The 21,254-nt window shown below is 36.1% G+C and overlaps 2 protein-coding genes across 3 annotated transcripts; both read left to right on the top strand.

Moving 5' to 3' along the window:
• Positions 1–1,049: 1,049 nt before the first annotated feature.
• Positions 1,050–1,832, top strand: lrrc3cb (leucine rich repeat containing 3Cb). Its single transcript, XM_056752234.1, has one exon. The coding sequence runs from the start codon at positions 1,050–1,052 to the stop codon at positions 1,830–1,832; it is 783 nt and encodes a 260-aa protein (XP_056608212.1).
• Positions 1,833–5,247: 3,415 nt separating this feature from the next.
• si:dkey-30j10.5 (uncharacterized) lies at positions 5,248–6,942 on the top strand. Of its 2 annotated transcripts, none has more exons than XM_056753379.1 (2): positions 5,248–5,316; positions 5,745–6,942. In XM_056753379.1, the coding sequence occupies exon 2, from the start codon at positions 5,778–5,780 to the stop codon at positions 6,666–6,668; it is 891 nt and encodes a 296-aa protein (XP_056609357.1). In that variant the 5' UTR covers positions 5,248–5,316; positions 5,745–5,777; the 3' UTR covers positions 6,669–6,942. The 2 variants fall into 2 exon arrangements, with proteins under 2 accessions (XP_056609357.1, XP_056609358.1); XM_056753380.1 differs by having other exon boundaries at positions 5,248–5,292.
• The last annotated feature ends 14,312 nt before the right edge of the window (positions 6,943–21,254 follow it).

Genomic DNA, 21,254 nt, shown 5'->3' on the forward strand with positions numbered 1-21,254 from the left:
CGGCTTCAATTTCATACCGTATGTCGGGTGTACTGTGCACCCTAACATAGTGAGTGGGCTATCGCTGTGATTTCATAATTTTTATTAGTTGTTATTAGTCCATAGCTAACATTTCAATGTAGTCTAATCCATACAGTGCATATTTAAGTGTAGGTCACATTAAAGGGGTCATATGATGTGCATACGTGTTTTTCGGTGTCTTTGGTGTGTCTTAGTTGCCCATGCATGCATAAGACACTTAAAATTGCAAAAATTGTGAGAATTGTTCTGAAAAGTGTCAGAACAAAAGATACATTCCATCGAAAAGCGAATGCTCACCCAGACCTGCCTGAAACGCCTCGTGTAACCACACCCCCACAAATCTACGTCAGTTCATGGTATGATTTGACTAAGACCGCCCAAATGTATATGCGAGCAAGGTTTGCGTACCTGTCAGTACAATTGAATTGATGTTCCAAATATGGTAAGAGTTGTTACATTTCCGTCACACACTTGCAGTATTCGACCAATCACTACGCACTAGTGAACTGGCCAATCATAGCACAACTTGCTTTTCAGAGCGATGAGCTTTGTAAAAAATCTGCATGTTTCAGAGAGGCGAAGAGGACATACAAACATGCACGGTATGTGAAAAACACAGTGTTTTTTAACCTTAAATTGTGTACATTGCATGTAAAATGAACATTATTATTTGTTTAAGTCGTGTCCGCTTTAAATTAAAATTAAAATTGAATAAATACTAATGAATAATAGGTTTTTAACTAGTCTTACATGTTTCCTTCATTTTCTAACATTTCTTACTTGTTTCTGTACATCTCTGTCTGAAATCTATGTTGCCACAAAGCCAACATTTGTCCAATAGTAATTAACTTAACAGGCCCCATTTATCCTCAAAATAACTCCACAATCAGCAGCCATTGTGATAGCAGGGTGTCAGTTGTAATTGCTTCCTTTCTTTCCGTTTCATGTTTGTTTTCAGACCTTTGAGCTGGTGTGATCTCTCTGTAGAATAAGCTTCCTCTGGGTGGAAATGTCAGAGAACTGTCATGATGTTGCAAGCTGTCTTTCTCTTGCTTCATCTTTCAAAGACTTTTATTCCTCTCCATGCCTTGGATATCTCCGAGTCTCAGCAAGCGGAACACGGATGCCCAGAAAGCTGTTTCTGCTTTGAGAGTGTTAACGGTGGGCTGTTGGTCCGTTGCAGCAACATGCAATTGATAACATTGCCGCATGGCCTTCCCAACAACACACAGCATCTTTACCTGAACAACAATCTGCTGGTTACCATACCAACTGATTCCTTTCTAGACCTCCCCCTGCTGTGCAAGCTAGATATTTCCCACAATAGGCTAAACCACCTGGAGCCCGGAGCCTTCCGAGGTCTGGCAGACTCGTTGGTTAGCTTAGACCTTTCCTACAACCAGCTGGAGACACTGGACCCGAATGTGCTTGGAGACATCCGAGCCCAGACAAATCTTTCCCATAACCCCTGGCTGTGTGACTGCCGTCTGCAGCTGACTATGCCACAATTGCTCCTGGATCCATCCTCCCTCTCTGAGGTCATGTGTAACAGTTCTGAGCCAGAAGAGTTGGGGGCTCAAGGTGTGCCCTTTATTCTGATAGCGACTGATGTTGACTTTTGTGGGGCGCTTAGGAAAACCACTGACGTGGTTATGCTGGTAACCATGTTTGGGTGGTTTGCTATGGTTATATCCTATTTAGTTTACTATGTGAGGTACAACCAGGAAGATGACGAACGTCACATAGAGTACCTCAAGTTTCTTCCCAGGGCCGGTCAGAAGAGTGTTTCGACACATAGCACGTGGTTGTAAATGTAAAATATGAAGTGAAATCCAACTATCCTCAATATCCTCTGTTATGCGATGTACAATCTTTCAACTTTGTTAATTGTTTATAGTTGACTCTTTTATAGCTCCGAAAATTTGGTGAAATTCTCTAGGTTTCATTATGGGGCGGTATCCCGGACAGGGATTAGACTAGTCCTAGACTAAAATAAATGCTAGAGCTGTCCAAACCAAAAACAACTTGCACTGCCATATCTTAAAAGACCTAGTTGCTTTTGTGTTGTCTAAAATGCACAAAAGTAATATTTTTAGTAAGGCATGTATGGTAAAACTACTTAAATGTCCTGATTAAACAAAGGCCTAGTACCGATTTAAGATACACTTACATATTGTGGACATTTATGTAAAAACCATAAAAGTACCAGTAAGATCACGAAAATCAAATAATTAGCCTCAAGTTGAGTGTTTTTCAGAAAAATAATAACTTGTTTTTAAACAGTAATGGACCCATAGAAAATTAGATCATAAATGCACGAGTACCAATATAAAAGTTTGTTCATAACTGTGACAATACATCAATAGAACAATTAGGTAATCATTTCAACAATTCGCCAATATAAAAGTGCAACAATATAAAAATGACAACTTGGTATACAAATATTTTAAGTTTAATAAACTTCCTTTAAAACTAGACCACTTATAACCATGAAATCGTCTTGTCAACAGATGAGTTATGAAAGAACAAATAAGCAACAGAACCACATGTAGTTTCAAGCGAGTGACACAGACAATAATTGTTCAAGATAATGGAGGAGTATTTGATCATTTTTACTCCATCCATTCATAGTCTACAATTTTGTTAAACAGTGAAAGAACCTTGGAATGATGTCTTTTGATTTCTTGAGATGTGGGGAATATTTTGTGATAAAACATGAGGAATGTTGATAAAAAGTTTTGCTTTTATTTCTTGCATGAAGAATAATTACATCAATCTCAAATTTGTCTGTAAAGCCACAACTCACCAAAATCTCACCAATAACATGTTAGAATATGTGTCTGGGAAATCACCCGTATAAGTATTCATTTAGTTTCAGTTGTTTTTTCGTTAAATTGCTTTGGAGAAATAAAAACAGAAACCAATGAGACAATTGGTAAAATACAGCTGTAAAATGAATACAGATTTTATCATTTAAAAGCTTTGGATTTAGGTCAATCTGAGATATATTGGAGTTCAAAATTCAATAATATCAACTTTTACTTGCAGACAAATGAGCTTAGTGTGTGATATTGTTGAGATCTTTTCTGAAATGGAGACATTTGTGAGATTTCTTTCAGTTGTTTCTCAGGAGAAGTCTTTGAGAAATAAGAAGCAAAAGCGATGCACCCCACCCCACACAAATGAAAACGTTTGAGAACATAGGTCTAAATGAATTAGTTAAGATAAAATATTCGTGATTTTTATTTTTTATGGACACATAATTTAGTCAATTAATTTGAATGAACTGTTATAACGTGTTAATCACCTTAAAATCACTTTTTACTGTTTTGACTTCCCATTTTTATCATGTGAGTTTAAATAGTTCATAAAACTATGTATAACATTTCAACATGTTTCACTAGTAATCTTAACAAGTAAGTTTTTATTTTGTAAATATACCGTGTTGGCTAGTAGTGCATGTGTTTTGATATTAATTACATTATGTGTAGAATAATCTGTGTCAGATCATTTCCCGTCCTCTAACATAAATCCCATCTATAAAGATCAATAAACTGCTTTTAAATATAATCTTGCAGAATCTTTAATAATCTTCAGTAATCAATGCATGGATCAAGTCATGTTTAAATAGTAAAGCCATGTTGGACACTGCTATGTGTAATTTATGTTGTGTTAAGTGGAAATTCTCAAGAAATTTTAACCAAATATCTGATAAGACAAACAATTCTTAAGGGGACCCGTTGGCTTAAAAAGCCTACAAGTTAAATGTTTTGGTAAATATCTGCATGGGATTTTTTTGTGATACTACTTTAGAGACCTGAAACATGCTGGGCTCAGCATTTCAGTGGTTTTTTAGGAGATCAGGCTCATGTTCCACAGTTTCCTTCTTGCTGACCTTTTGTTTCTGTTTAATATAGTTTACTGGTTGATACTTAACACATCTTGCTGTTTCATTTCTGCATCATGTGTTATAGAACAGTGGAAAGTTCATGGGATGGATCCGTGGGACCTCAAATACAGATCTCACATACAATGAAGCTCTGTTTTTTCTGTAATCAAGCCTTTGTCTCTATCATATGTTTTAATGACTATACCATGTCTTCAGCCTCTTCATATATGCAAATTGTTTCACTGCTGTGCCCACTGGCCATACATTGTTTCTTGTATTGAACTCATATCAACAAAAAAAACTGAGAAGTGACAAAGTCATATGTAACTGAGAGAATGCTATTGGTAACACACATACAAGTCTAGGCTTATTCTTTCACAATCTTGAACGGTGCCTAAAATACATATGTAAAATTTGTGTTTGTTTGCTTTCTTTGCAGTATTTAAAATCTTCTATATTTTTTTGTTATTTTGACCAGTTTTTGAAATTGCAAGTTTTTGCCATAAAATGCAAAAAACAATGAAACGATAAAAAACAATATAGTTTTGTGGAGAAATTTTGTTACAAGTTCACAGAATTAAACAAAAATGATAATTTTAAAGAACCAAATAGGCTATATATTTAAAATATTGCTATTATGGATAGATGCTAACTTCATTTAATTGAAACTACCTGCAAAATGACAATAAAGTTGAATGTAATTTAATAAATCGCATTTTGGCGTCTGTATTATAGGATAATGCACAGCGCGTGTTATTTATAAGCAATTGGTGCGAATGGGCTGAATAAATACATGTAAAAATAACTTTTAGTGGCTTTGGAGAAAAGCATCTGTCTAATTTGCTACGTATTTTTTTTAGAAGAAATGAAAATTAAATGTAAATGCTATTAAGCCATCATTTAATTATTGAAGTAAAACTAGAGCCTGATTCCCATAGAAGACCATTGACTGTGTGAGCACTTACTGTTAGTTCACATATGCAAGACACAATGGTCTAATCAGTATAACATGTCCGATCTTTTAATATCCTGAAAGATAAAAGTCAACATACACTAAGATGAGAACAAACAGTAGGTTTAGTACAGTTGTCAAGTTTTATTTTGTGTACCGTTTGAAATCTTTTTCCATTAAATCGAAAGCTTCTTCATATCACGTGCTTTTTAAAAAATTTTCAGTTTAGACCTTTTCACCCCATATTCATTACATAACAGTAAAAACACAGTTTGTGGTCACCTAACATGACACCTGATGTGGAGACATTGGAATTTTTCTTTTGTAATTATCTGTTTAAATATGATTGGATAACGCTCCGACCACATCCCCTATAAGAGAGAACGGAGAAGCTCATACCATTACAGATGTCATCAGATCAACTCACACAGTAAGTCAAGTACAGAATATTCAGGTAAAGCCATAATGATTTAATCTGGTAAAACCTTCATTTCTTATTAGTACAACATCCACTTAATATTTAATGTAATGTGTATATGTATATATATATATAATTTTTTTTATATGTATACTGTGCATTTCAGAAATTGCACTTGTTTAAAATATTTTAAATGTCGGATCAGGCTTTATGTTTGGAAAAAAAAACAGTAAAATTGAATTATATAATAAAATCTGAAAGTTAAGTTGATAAAAATTTAGTTCTGAGAAAGGGTTGATGATTTGTTTGGAGATAACACCTGGTTTGATATTTTATACTTGGTTGACAAGCAGATTTGTAATAGTGTGTCATAAGTGTCCAAATTATTTTAGGGCTAACATATATAACTGCAGAGCTTATTTATTTATCTTGAACAATAAGCGACTTATATGTTACCTCCACAGAACTAAACAGCACTTTCTGAACCTCAAACCAAAATGTCCGATTTACAGCCAATCACAAAGCTCAATGTCTCCACCAATGTGGATGAGGAGGAAATCTTTGGAGCTCAAGGCTATGAGCTCCTTAACGCTGACCTTAATGAAGGTGTCCATCCGAAAAACCGTGTCTTTCTTTGGTACAAGAGAGACTGTGGCGTAAAGCCAGTGACAAGGATCCAGCTTTCCTTCAATGATAACATGAAAAAGGGTCTGTCTGACGCCGGATACGACCTGGTCAACAGGGATCTGAACGCAGGAGTTCCTGGAGATCACATTTTCCTGTGGTACTTCTGTGGCAGCACTCAATATGACATCCCCATTGTCAACCTACAGGTCACCAAAAATGAAAATGAAGAACCTGCTCTTCTGAGAGACGGATGGGAAAGGCTGGGGTGCGACCTGAACCGTAACGCAGGAGGTTGCTTCATCTACCTGTGGGTGAAGAGAGCAACGCCAACCTACATCTGTGATGTTGCGGCAACTATTGACAACGCATCTGATAAGCAACATTTTATCGATGGCTTCACACGCATTGATGAAAATGTCAATAGGCGTGCTGGTGGAAACTTCATTTGCCTCTGGTATCGCCGGTCTTCCGATAAAAGCAAAGCTCTCTCGGCTCTTGAAGTATCTAACACCTTCCCGGAGCAGGTGAACCTTCAGGAAAAAGGGTTTAAAAAGATTGCTCTTAATCTCAATAAAGGCACACAGGGTGATGATGTCTACCTGTGGTACTCCAACGAAGGATGTGAAGAAAAGATGCAATCCATGGCTCTTCTGATTAACTCTAAGACCTGGATGGTGTATCAGAAAAATGGCATTTTTGTTGTGGAGAAAAATTTAAACGAGGGCAACAAGGGAATGAAAATGTATGTCGCTTACAAGTAAAACCACATATTCCACATATACATCGCGCCGTGCATGAGTTGTGGCAAAATTATTTCCTTATTTAGTTTTAAATGTTAGCAGCAGAATAATCAGTTAAATAAGAGAGTGTGAAGAAGTGATCATTATTAGATTCTTAATCACATTGTTTTAACAGGAATGAAAGTAATCAGGGATTTAAAGAAATATATTATGATTTACCTTTTTCTAACAGTTGACCGCACCTTGTGTAGTGTTATAATGCATTATAAAATAAAGTCAATCTTGATCAAAAAGAGGCTTGAGCTTTTTACATGTGAATATCCATCTGTGGGACACCAACAACTGGTGAAATGTCACTTTTAGACATATCAAATCTTATATGTGACCCTGGACAACAAAACCAGTTTTATGGGTCAATTTCTCGAAATTGAGATTTTCACATAATCTGAAAGATGAAAAATATAGATTTCTACCAATGTATGTGTTGTTATGATATGACAATTAATGGCTGAAATACAACCGTTAAAATCTCTGGAATCTGAGAGTGTGAAAAAATCTAAATATTGAGAAAATGGCCTGTGAAGTTGTTAGTCAGAGACACTGTAGCAGGCCATCCGCTCACAAAAATAAAGTTTTTATATATTTAGGATAGGAAATTTACAAAATATCTTAATGAAACATGGTCTTTGCCTAATATCCTAATAATTTTTGAAATAAAAGAAAAACCTATAATTTTGACCCATACGATATATTTTTGATTTTTTACCTTAAATGTTACAGTGCTACTTAAGACTTCTGTGATCCAGGGTCACATATTATATACAATTATATACAATAAAAAAGTGTTTCACCTGCGGATATGGCCCTCCATGTTGGACATCACTCTGAAAAATTTTAATCCATTTTAATTTATGTCCATTTTAATCATGTGTTCAAAGTACATTTATTCTCCATATACTGTCATCATCATGTGTTATCCTGCTCTCACACCATTTAAAAAATGTGGTCATTAATGATCCCATGGAACTTCTTTCGATTCTGCTTTCTGTCCACGAGGTGGCAGCAACGCAATCGTGATCGTGGTTCGGCATGGTGTCCCGTGTGTCTCTAAGCTACACAATACACACGAAAATTAAGAAAAGTTACATACATATTGGATGTATTGGGAAAAGCTATAACATGCACTATAAAGTCTCTATGAAGAATCAGGTTAATGCGTTTTGAAGGTGACTTTACTGATGATGACTTACAGTGCAAAATGTGATAACATTTCAAAAATCATGTTTTTATATTGTCATGATTTTATTGTGTTTTATTGTGTTAGTAATCCGTATTTTATTTGTTATTATGGCTTCAATCAAAACAAACCAACTGCAGTATAATTGATATTAATTGGAATGCACAATAAAAAAAAAGGTTTAAAAGTTTTAAAAACGTCATTTTGGAACCAAACTCTAAATTTTGTTCCCTTTCAAACAAAGACCTTCAAAGTTAACGCAATAGTCTACTATTTGATCTAACACAAAAAATACTCGGGTTCAAAACAACAAATAAGTAGGCCTACAACTAAAGTCAGTTACATTCTTGTATGGACATGTTTTATTTTTAATGTAACATGCTCCCCAAGAGAAATATGCCTTTCGTACACTTATGTAAGAAGTTTTTGGCCTCGTTTTAAAGCATCTTCTGTACTATTATGAGTCACTTGAAGTGGAATTTCCTGTCATTTTGCACTCTTGTCTGAGATCAGATTGGCAGCTATCCTGCTGCGATAGGGACAGATAAGAGTGTATTGACAGCAGGTAGCTTACAGTACACAACAATAGCAAAATCAACTTGTTGGATGTGAATAAGTGATACATGTAGGCCTATGGGACAGATAAGAGTGTGTATTTTTGTCCACTTTTAAATGTTTAACTTGAAAACAAATAAAGAAAACCAAGAGGCAAACAATTACCTTAATATATCCATGTATAATGCCACAATCTCAGCATTTCAAACCTAACAGTGTACAGTAAATGGTGTGTGCATATTAAACTTGATCGAAGAGAAAGTAAAAAAGTATAACAAAACATTTTAGAACCACCCTCTAGTTATTATATTTGTTGATTATGACATTTGGAATTTAGATTTAGCAACAAAAAATGTAGCACAATAAAGGCTAAAATATGCAATACTGAGTGTGTGTGCATGTGTGAACCTGGTTTTGGAAATCCTTCAGTTGTGCATTTTTTCCAGCATTTGTCAGCACAGGGCACATATGGGTTCTTCTGCTGAAGTTATCAGGGATGGAACACAGGAGAATTTTTGTCCTGACCATGTTCGTGTCTAAAAACCCTCAGTATTGCATATTTTAGCTTTTATTGCGCCACATTTTTTGTTGCTAAATCTATATTGCAAATTACATAATTTATCAAATATAATACCTAGAGGGTGGTTTTAAAATGTTGTGTTGTATTTTTTTACTTTCTCTTCGATCCAGTTTAATATTCAGAGACTGCTTAGAGCAAACCTGTTAAAGGAGACTCGATTTTCTATAAAGAACAATGTATTACGCACCAACTCTGGCTTAACCACTGGAGTGAGTTTTAAGGGTCATTGAAGATTATCACAGTTTATTCTGTTTGTTGATGCTTGTTGCGTAGGAAATAAACACTTTGACCATTAAATAGCTGAAATGATAATATAGAGGTGAATGTTTAATCCGTGTTAAAGACGTGTGTGTACTGTGGATTTATGTTCTGTATTATCTTGCTTAGTAGGGCAATTTGACCCACATTAGTAACACGCTCAGCTGCTATGCCAACACACTGACTTTTTGGAACAAAAATGACAGAATCGCATCCTTTTTTCTTGTCCATTGCACCTCAGTGACTAGAGTAAATAAATAGAGTATCAATACTCTACCTGTCAACAGAAGATGATTTTTTGTGGTTCAGGCATAAGCAGGAGCCCATGCAACTCCTATTATGTTATTTGTTCCATACTTGTGTTTACACAATCTGAGCAGGAATTTATGACCAACTGTACAAGGTCAAAGGTTTTCTCGTTGGTTAACCACTTGACCTGGCGGTCACCATTAGACTGACATACTTCATACTTTGGGTATGTTTTGGGGTATGTTTGTGGAGTCTCTCAGTGAGTTTGTTCTGTGGGAAGGAGTGTCTACGTCATTCATTACCATTAAAGTCATGACCCTATCCCCTGAGACATCTTGGAATTCGGCACATCCACTGCGTGTGTGTGTGGAGGATGCTAGTGAAGTGTGCTGTGGGAACTGTTCTCCAGTGAATAAGAACTCCTTATTTTCGTTCCTTGCCTCCATATGAGGAACTTTCACTTCCTGCCTCTCTGCTAGGATGAACTGTTATTGTCACTTATGTGTGCTGTCCGTCTGTGTTTGTATGCATGTACGTATGTGTGTCTCACCAGAACAAATAAAGCTCTCTGCTGTTTTTGCTCTTATTCATAACCATAGCCATTCATAACAGTTTCATGCTCTGTAGGCTGATCAAAAATCATTAATCATATTTTTATTTGCATTTGGCAATATGGAAGGCTACATTTAGATTTGCTCATTTAGCAGACGCTTTAATCCAAATGGGTTAATAATGGAAGCAATGGACTACTTGAATGTAGCATCGTGACGTACATCCAATCGTACGACTCACAAGTTTCCGGCTATATTTATTAACTATGGACTGTTGCTCCCTGTGCAACCTAAATGGTAAATTTACAATTTATACGTCCATACATTTTCAGCAACATAAGAAATATTCTAAAAATCACTAGGTATAAAATCTTCAAAATATCTGAGAAAGTAATGGCTGGTGAACAATAGCATTTCACTTTTTTCCTCAAACACAGCTCCGTTGCAGACGGAACGCAAATCACAGAAGGCTGAAGGAGACTTACAGGGAATCATAGCAAGACATTGTTTGGATTAAACAACTACAGACTTCAAATACCACCGTGTTTCATGCGTGAGAGAGCACGAACACACTCATTATTAAAAGTTTGGATCACCATGTTGTGTCGTTTTTTTAATCAACAAATGTAATGCTAGTAAATGCATTCTTTATTAAAAATAGCTATAAAAAGTGTAATTATAACTAGGGATGTCAAAAGATTAATCGCGATGAATTGCATCCAGAATAAAAAGTTGTGTTTACATCATATACAGTTGTGTTCAAAATGTATGATGATTCAGTCATCCTGCTTACAATTAAATCAAAGAGGCACGTGTGGGTCAGACAAATATAACATAAAATTTATAATGAAATAACCACAAATGTCTTTTCTGAGCTCACATCATTATCAGTTTTATTCAACCCCCAAGTGACATTCAATCTTAGTACTTAGTACAACATCCTTTTACAGTTATAACAGCTTTTAAACGTGAAGCATAGCTTGACACAAGTGTCTTGCAGCGATCTACGGGTATCTTCACCCATTCATCATGGGCAAAAGCCTCCAGTTCAGTCACATTCTTAGGCTTGCGCACTGCAACTGCTTTCTTTAAGTCCCACCAGAGGTTCTCAATCGGATTTAAGTCTGTTGACTGCGATGGCCACTTCAAAATGTTCCAGCCTTTAATCTGCAACCATGCTCTAGTGGACTTGGAGGTATGCTTGGGATCATTGTCCTGTTGAAAGGTCCAACGTCTTCCAAGCCTCAGGTTTGTGACGGACTGCATCACATTGTCATCCAATATCTCCTGGTACTGAAGAGAATTCATGGTACCTTGCACACGCTGAAGCTTCCCAGTACCTGCAGAAGCAAAACAGCCCCAAAGCATGATTGACCCCCCGCCATGCTTCACAGTAGGCAGGGTGTTCTTTTCTTCATAGGCCTTGTTCTTCCTCCTCCAAACATAGCGTTGATCCATGGGCCCAAACAGTTCTAATTTTGTTTCATCAGTCCATAGAACACTATCCCAAAACTTCTGTGGTTTGTCCACATGACTTTTGGCATACTGCAGTCGACTCTTCTTATTCTTTGGGGACAGCAAGGGGGTGCGCCTGGGAGTTCTGGCATGGAGGCCTTCATTACGCAGGGTGCGCCGTATTGTCTGAGCAGAAACTTCAGTACCCACATCTGACAAATCTTTTCTCAGTTCCTCAGCAGTCACACGGGGACTTTTCTCCACTCTACGCTTCAGGTAGCGCACAGTAGTCGAAGTCAGCATCTTCTTTCTGCCACGACCAGGTAGCGTTTCAACAGTGCCCTTTGCCTTGAATTTGCGAATGATGCTTCCTATGGTGTCTCTTGGTATGTTTAACATCTTTGCAACCATTCTCTTGACCTCACCATGTTTGTAACCACACCAGTAAATGTCTAGAAGGAGCTGAGTATCACAGTCATTTTAAAGCTGCCTAATTGGTGCTTATTAGGCTTTATTGCTGCTCCCTGATATCCACAGGTGTTTTTCAATACCTGATTGAAAACACTTCATTGAACCTCTGTTCTTCAGAGTGGTAGTCTTTAAGGGGTTGAATAATTATGTCAATGAAGAATTCACAAAAGAAACATTTAATACTGTATTACAAAACTAATTGATGTCATTTTAGTTGCATATGGTTCTTTAAGAAGTCCTTGTAGGATTTCATTCTGAATGCAATTACAAATGTACACTAAATTCCCTAAAACCATTTACAGCATTGGGGGTTGAATAATTTTGAACACAACTGTATGTCTATGTACTGTGCATATTCATTTTGTATTTATAAATATAAACACATACACATGTATACATATTTAGTAAATATTTACATGTATTTTTTATATTTACCATGATGGAAATTATATATAAAAGTTTATACATTTTTAGTTTTTTCTTAAATATGTTTATGGATGTGTGTGTTAATAAATACAAATTATTGTGCACAGTACACAGATATATATTACGTAAACTTTTATTCTGAATGTAATTAATCGCGATTAATCACGATTAATCTTTTGTCAGCCCTAGTTAAAATTTTAAAGAAAAAAATTGCGTAGTTAATGTATTTATTTTATTGCTGAACAGTCCTATTTGAAAAAACTCATATTTTTAAATACTTTGCAATGCGAATAAACGTCTAATGAATTAAAATCCACATCATTGTATGGTGTCATTTTATTGTCGTTAAAATGTACAGTATGAAATATAATCCAAGAAAAAGACTAAACCTTTACGAAACAGCGTTTAGGAAAGTGATGGAGTGCACACAACGGATTTATTTTTCAGGATTTATAAAGGGGTGCTGGTTTGTTCGAAAACACCACACCGTCTCTCAACGTTTACCCGCAAAACGCAAAACAAAAGCACAATCCGCCTGGACTAATGCATCGCATCGAGGAAAACGCGGAAAACTACGTGCAAGTAGTACATTGGAACAACATAAGAACAACAAAAAAGCCTAAGTGCAATAAAACTGGTCTCACAAAGCCTACCACAGTATACAGAGCAACGTTTTTATTGTTTTTTTATAGATAAAGTAGAAAAGAGATGTGCTGACAGAAGAGACGTGTTCTCAGCCGATTCTTAAAGAATATTTGGTATTAGCAGACTGCCCACTGGGAACTACTTTTTCATTTTCTAATGATGACAATTCATCAAAGTCTCCCTCTAAAAAAGTGAAAAGAAATAAACTTACGATAGAGGCCCAAATCCTTGGCAGACAAGGCCAGCTAATGCCAAGTGATGTCATGTGATCATGCAAAAATCCTGTGAACTCTGAAGCATTCCTGGCATCTCAGTCATTTGGTTTCTCTATGTTTTCTCTCAGTGGAGGTAAGAGGGTGTGATTTTTTTCTTATGGGAGTTAAAGTAATCATTCCGACGTGGTTTCGACTGGTAAAGGAATGTTTAAGCGGCCACAAATATAAACAAGTATATACATTTGCAATAAAAAGATTTTTAGATTTTTTTCACATCAACTTAGAATCGGAATAGTGACCAGAAAACATTATTCTTATCTTAAAACTACACTCTTAAACATATAGGTGCTTCATGTCGCCATAGAAGGACATTTTCGTCTAATTGGTTCCTTTAACATCTTTGTGGCGAAAAAAGGTTCTTCAAGATGGTTTTTTAAAGAACCCTTTGACTGACTGGTTCTTTGTGGCATTCAGAAAGACCCTAAATAACACGGCAGATAATGCTGTTGTTATCTCATCAACCTGTTTGAATTTTTCATTTTTTTTTTTGAATGCATGATGTTTTCTTTGTTTTTAACATCTTTAAAATGCTTTTCAAGCAATGTGCTTATTAAACCTGTCCAAATATGTAAAACATGAATGCACCAAATGGAATTACTTAGGAAAAATGTCAGCAATTTGTCATAAAAATGGTTGAAACATTGAAACATTTTTCCATGACAGTCGTGGGAACCCTACTGTTTGTGTGTTTATGTAGTTGTTCTCGAAGTTTCCACAGCCATTTTTTGCACTTACAGGTATGACCAGAATGGCTTCGGTTTTGATTTCCTTTAAACAGAAGCTCATGGGAGAATCGTTGAAAACACAAGGATGGGTGGATTCATCATTCTTGTGGTATTGTTCTGATCTTCCTATAAAATGGTTTCTACTAGTAAACTGTTTAAGAAATGTGTTCAATGTGTTCTGATGGTGCTTTAGTACACTTTTTACAAACCACAAGGTCTTAGATGATGAGTTAAACATTCACTTTTTTAAAGATCCCATTCCCCGCGGTCAAATTTTTCAACGTTAAGTGAGTGTGTAATGTTGCTGTTAGAGCATAATCAATACCTGCAAAATGATAAAGATCAAAGTTCAGTGCCAAGCGAGATATTGTCTTTAACAGAATTCGCTTTTCAAGGACAACAGAGAACGTCTGAATCGGACTGTAGCCCTCTAGTTCCCGGGTACATGATGTCACTATTAAGAGTGCTTTTAATGACCTTTAAACACCCAAAATACATAATCAAAGTCTCATAAACAACAAAAGAATGGCTCCTTTAAACTAAAGTGAAACTCAAAAGATTTGAATGTTTTCATAGTTTACAATTTGCTTCTAATCTACACAATGGTATCTCTGCTATTACAACATTCACTGATTCACTTGATTTTGGAAACACATAAAATCACATTAGAAATGTATTCAACCCCTAAATTATTAAAGCAAGAATGACGTTGATAACCAAACAACACTGGCCCCAATTGACTTCCATTATATACGTAATTTCTCAAAATATTTTTTTTTTGTGTCATGAAAGAATTAGTCGCATGCAGGTTTTGAACAAGATAAGGTTGAATCAATTATGCGTTTTTTTTTGTGTGAACTACCACTTTAATTGAGAAGGTTATACTTTTTCCAGATCTATCAAATGCAATGCAAATAAGCTGAACAGGATGAGAGATTTTCCATTACTCTCTGAAGAGTCAATCTGTGGTGAGAGACCCAGCACTTTTTCTACACATATTTTTTATATAGTTTTGTTTGTTTTGTCTCAGTTTCTACTGGTATTAATGCAGTATGGATGATAGTCAGCCTAAATATTGGAGTTGAGTTTGTGACTCTTCTGTATGCATGAACTGCATTGCTTAGCATTTCTAGCCCCTTTCACACAAATGCTTATTGAACATTGACCACTTTGGCATTTTTTCCTGTGCTTAAACACATTATAAATAAACATAACTTCAAAACGGTGGTAGGGCTAGCTAGACTTCCAATGATGTGTGTGCACCACATAGTTAAAAATACTGCTATTCAGGTTACTATAGCTCTATGTAAATATAAATGTGACAGCATGAGCTTGTGTTAGACAAGCCTGAAACCGCATCATAAGGGAACCAATAATAACAGCTTTAAAATCATCACCAGTTCATATGGAGCAGCTGCAGTGCCGTCTATATGTTTTTCGGGAGCTTCTGTGTTGACAGAATTTTGGCACAGATGACTGTTGCTGTATCAGCATTAATGTTCTGTTGAGCGATTTATGATGTCTATGAGATGTTGGAGAATGGATTTACCTGGTCCGTCTGTTTATAATATGCTTATGTTTCCATTTAAAACCCATTCTGTCTGAATATACTTCCATGGGAAAGTATTTGGTTTCATCTTCAGGTACATGCTGATGTACCATATTTAAAAAAATGGGTAATGAATCCATTACACTTATGATTGAAACATCTTAATGTAAGTATTTTAATGCGAGTGCAAGGATACGATGTTAAGAGTTACTCTTGGTTAAGCAGACAAAAAAAAGTGGTCCAAGAGACTTCAGTTTATGTGGCGCATTCCATGAGCCAAACAGCTGGAGTTTTTCTGTCCAGAGCATCCCCTTCATTTTTTCCAAAAAGAGCACGGAAAAGTAAAGCAAACGCCAGTTTGGTATGAATTAAGTGGGAAAATGATGGTATTCAGCCTTTTTTCAGTACGGATGTGTGTGTCTCTTGAGCATCAGATTCCTCTTGTTTGCTGACAGAGGTTTATAGCATTTTTTAGCTGAAGCGGGACGTCCAGCATTGCACGTGGACAAATTCCTAACCGAAGAGATTGAAAGATGTGACCTCCTCGCTGTCTCTGGCCTGTAATTTGTCCCATTGACAATAATTGCATGATGACGTCTGCTTTCTCTCGGCCCTACAATGTTGAGATGCTTTCCCAGAGTGTGGATAAGGAACACAGAGCGGCTTACGTAAGTCAGCCATAATGCAGAAAGGCATCAGAAAAAATTATATATTAGCAACAACATTACAGAGAGAATTACATATTACAATTATATTAAATATGTAACTAAATAGTTAAACATCATATCATTTTGAATGGGTGAACATGGGTGTGTTCCAAGCAGGGGGATTTCCATATTTGGCAACCAGGATGCCAGGCCCAAGGATCAGACAACACCTTCGGGTTTCCTAGCCGGACAGATACTTTCTGTTTTTGGGAGTTTCTAAGGAAATAAGTCTACATGAGTAAGTATTTATTGGTGATGTCATGCTACCTTTAAACGGGTGTGTCTTTACTCTAAACTACTTCTCAAGCAGTTGAAGGATTACACAACTCAAGCTTAATTGAAAAGCAAGGATATGATTGTGTTTAAGAGCAGACACACCTGTCCCGTGAGCCTGTGATCACCTTGAGATGAAAGAAGTGCTCTTCAACAGGGCTGTTTTTGTCATAAAACGACACCACTTAGAATGTAATTGGATGTAATCCACAAACAAAATGAATTCATTGAGCTTTGACTCAAAATATTCATCACCTGAATTTATCTCATGTGTTGAATCACTGATGTGGACTTGCTTATTAAAGGCTGCGTGATTGCTTAACCATTTCATCTGAACTCAACCAGGGTCTGAGACATTAAAGATAAGCTCTTAGTTGCCAGACATTGAAGTGTCCTGTAATTTTCGTTTACTTCTCAGAATAATGTGTCAGAATAATGATGACTGTGATGTGGTGTGCTACATGTCCTCAAAAGACCCCAGAGACGTACATCTGTCCACAACACGGCTATAATTATGAGATGAGACGTTTCCTGTCATGTGGTTTTTGTGTCTTGCAAGTCACTATCCATGTACAGTCAAACCATAGGGGAGAGATGTGTCGGTTATTGTGAGGGGATTATGTTAAGTGTTTCCAGCATGTGCATAAAGGTGACTCCATTTGACCATCAAGCATTAATAAAAAGCATTTTCTTTTCTTTTTGTACTGTTTGTTCGTCAGAGTCAACGTTTTTCACCCCATTTGCCGGAATATTCCATGTGACATTTCAAACCTGTTTGACTTTATTTCTTCTGCAGAACACAAATGAAGATATTTTAATAAATGTTGGTACCCGAACAAGAGCGGTACCCACATCCTATTTAGGGAGAGTGACTGAATATGGAGACAGACACTGATAGCAAACATTACATTTTTATATAAATGTCTATTGTTTTGAACTCTTTAACAGTTTTAAAATATAAGTCTACATGTTTGCATTTGTAAATCTCATATTTTCATTGAAGCATTTAGCAGATGCTTTGATGTAAAGTTGAGAAAATTATGAAAAGAGTTTAATCGTATGGGTGGTGCATTTGAAAAGTGCTATGACAAAAAAGCAGGTTTCTGCAATGTTAGACAATACCTGTTGAAGGATGGGTTAGAATGTCATAGTAAGTCATTTTTGCTGTTTGAGAAATTTTGACGTCATTATTTTTCCATCAGCACTCACACAGGCATGAACCATCATCTTTCAGTCATTCTCACACTCATTCAGAGAAAAGGGCCGGCGTGAATAATATGCCCGTGTGGTTTGAACGTTAGCTCTCAGCAAAATTCCTTTCTGGTCCTTTTCACGCTCATGCACATATAGTCACAGCCACAGTGTGTTTCTGTGTGAATGACTGGAAATTGACACTATAATAGTTTGATGAAGATTTTGCAACAGAAATACACGTTATCAATATTATAGCTATGTACTGCATATGAAATACAATAAAGGCTGCTATGTTTTTGTTCTCTGTAAGAGGTTGACTGTGTGCAAGGGAAAACAGGTATTTAAAAAGCATTCATAAAACTCAAAGGGTACGAAAAGCACACAATACATACACTAAGTCATATTCAGAATGTTTTATTACTCTTTTTAAATGTTGGCCCTTATATTTTAAGTCTATTTCTCATTTGGGAATCCCACAATGTTTTTTTTCTTCTGTGGCTTGGTTTATATGGAGGCCTTAACTTTGAACTCTACCGTCTGGTTGAATGCCTTTACAAATTAGGTTTTAAACTGAAGGAACCTTAGACTTGAAGGTTTTCCCTTTCTCACTGCGGGACGAAACCCTAAGGAGCAGCACGACCATATAGGAGCTCTGTTTAGCTCCGTGTCAGAGTCTGCACAGGAAATCTAGGAAATTCCTAACAGGGATGCGGAAATCCGTCCGCTGTGAGGGGATCTGTACTGCACACACACAAACTTCTGTGTAAGGATTTTGCTATTGTGTGAACTAAACTAATAAATGTCTGTGTTTGTCATATGTGAACACACTAAGTAAAATTTCACAAATACTTTAAATTTAAAATTCCAAAGTGAGGTGTGAGATTTTCCATCTGTGCCATGCCTCACACATTTTTAGCCCTGCTGCATTTGACCACATTTTACAGCTTAACTAATTTATAAACCTAAACTCTAAATATTGGAAACACTATCGGATCCAAACCACAAACCCGGTCTGGAAAATGTTGAGTTCCCAGGCAGCCCGTGTAACCCCACCAATCATGTGAGGCCCTTTAATTCTTTTGTGGCTTCAAAGTCTAACGTCACTTTTTGGGGTAAATATCTTTAAAACAAGTACATAAACAAACAAAATGCAAAGTGTTTTTAACAAAAAGTAAATGCTTGACAGTTAGAAAATGACAGATTGCAGCTGTATCAGAATTTTTTATTTATTTTTATTAAGTCAAAACTAGACAAAAGTACAGTCTTGTTGCCTATAAATAGTCAGATTTGATGATGAATGAAATACTCTGGCATCCTTTCTTCAGGTGTGTTGTTGAGACACCTGTCATGTGATACATTGTTCCTATTCTCTTACAGTAAACCATGCCCTTTCCTGAGAATATTACACATTCTTGACTTGTTTCCAAGAGAACAATGTCCATATACACAGTAAACACATTTTTAAAATATGGGGCTGACTGTACGGTGTTTTTTATCTCTTTTTTTTTGCATCTCAATATATAGATAGTAGTGGAGAACTCGGGTTGCTCGCAGTGCTGCTGTACATATGTTGGCACAGGTCCACTGGCGCACTGGCGGCGGCCACACAGTTGTTAATTAGATGTACATGTGTTTCTTTTTTTGTTGTTGAGTTTTTTTTATTTTTACAACATCAAAAAGAAACAACAGCAACAACAACAAATAGAGTATAGTATGGGGGTATGCATACTGTTTTTACATTTATAGTTATATATATATCAACATTTTCACACATGTAGACTCATTGTTTACATTGTAGTATTCAGTCCAACTCTCCTAGTATTTTAGTAATAAATCCTTTTTAGATCTCAAAATTAAAACTCAATTCTTCCTTATTATATATTTCTTCAACAATTTCTATCCATTCATCAAGTGAAGGGGTGTCCTGCTATACCAGTTCCTGGAGATACTCTTCTTACATGCAACCCTTAATATATTGAGAAGATACACATCTTCTCTCAAAACAAGGTTTTCAACGTATCCAAGGGGGTACCATGTTATGAAGTCTCTTGGTATTTCATATCCTAAGATCTTTTGAAATTCCAATAAGACCATGTTCCAGAAAGATAACATTTTTGGACAACTCCAAAATACATGTATGGTCAACATCAGCCTGGCCACACTTCCTCCAGCACAGTTGTGGTGCAGATAATTGTCTGCTTTTAATTTTGGGAGTAATAAAAAAACGCACCAAATTTTTCCATGCAAATTCTGGTAAAAGTCCTTTTATCCAGATTATAGTTTTCTATAAAATCAGCGAAATTTTCCTTGAGTGACGAATGTGCACATTGCTGTTAGTTGCCCATTTCTTAAACCCTATCAAAAATCCCTGGTTTAAAATTCTGATCATATGCCACCCATCTCAACCATATAATTTGATTTTGTAGGCTATACTGTTCGATTAATTTGAATTTGGATAGGCAATGCTTTGTCTGCCTGTTCTAAGATATATAATTACATCATCTGCAAACAACCCAATTACATGATTTTCTTCTCCAATTCTTACCCTGCTAAACTCTTCACCCGGCCTAACTGCTTGGGCTAAGGGTTGGATATAAAGAGCAAACAGAGTAGGGCTCAGACAGCAACCCTGTCTCGTGCCCCTTTATAGATTAAAGGTGTCTGTCAAATGTCCATTCATTTGTATAGCAGTTGGCTCTTAGATTCTTCTAATGCACTGATGTACATGTATCTCTACGGTATTTTAAATCCTTTAACTTTAATCATCATATAGAGAGTCAAAGAAAGTTGTAGTCAGACATGACACAGACCAATGAAAGCATGTGCATGTAATACATTATTACAAAGTATTACAAATGTGACTATTAACATGTTAATTTGTTGTATGCTATTGTTAGATATAGCTGTGTGTGTGGTTTGTACCGTTTGTTCAAAGTGACAGCTCATTGTTAAAGTAAGTTTATCAGCTTTGTTGTTAGAGCCAAACCTTTTCAAGCGAATTTCTTTAAAACACTGGAAAATGTTTATTTTCCGAATGCTTTCCTTCAGTTTCATTTTCATTAATTTCGTAATGCATTACATTTTCTTTTGTCTTTGTCCTGTCCCACTTTTTGTGACATGCTGTGACATTTATACCACATCTGTTTCATTTCATTTTCATGTGTATTCTAAAAGTGTACATGTGTGCGCACATTTCAGTAAATGTGCACACAACAGCAGGATGTGGACAAATCTGTCACACGCAGCTAACTGCAGCAGCATCTCTTGCTGTTAACCTTTATCTCTTTGATGTTTCCTCCCACACAGCGGTGAGAGAGATAGATCTGATTGCCCTCAAATGAACTAAAGGAATATCATCATTGTGAGATTAAAACTACCATTGAATGATTCTGATTTATAATGTCATCTTTCTCCACATGTGTTCAAAATATCCCCTGCTTTGTCTTTCTTTATGACT

The sequence above is a fragment of the Triplophysa dalaica genome, chromosome 7 (assembly GCF_015846415.1).
Source record: "Triplophysa dalaica isolate WHDGS20190420 chromosome 7, ASM1584641v1, whole genome shotgun sequence".
NCBI classification, from domain to species: Eukaryota; Metazoa; Chordata; class Actinopteri; order Cypriniformes; family Nemacheilidae; genus Triplophysa; species Triplophysa dalaica.

Bases quoted from the DNA above. Each gene is read 5' to 3' on its own strand.
- lrrc3cb (XM_056752234.1), top strand. From the start codon at position 1,050: ATGTTGCAAGCTGTCTTTCTCTTGCTTCATCTTTCAAAGACTTTTATT.
- si:dkey-30j10.5 (XM_056753379.1), top strand. From the start codon at position 5,778: ATGTCCGATTTACAGCCAATCACAAAGCTCAATGTCTCCACCAATGTG.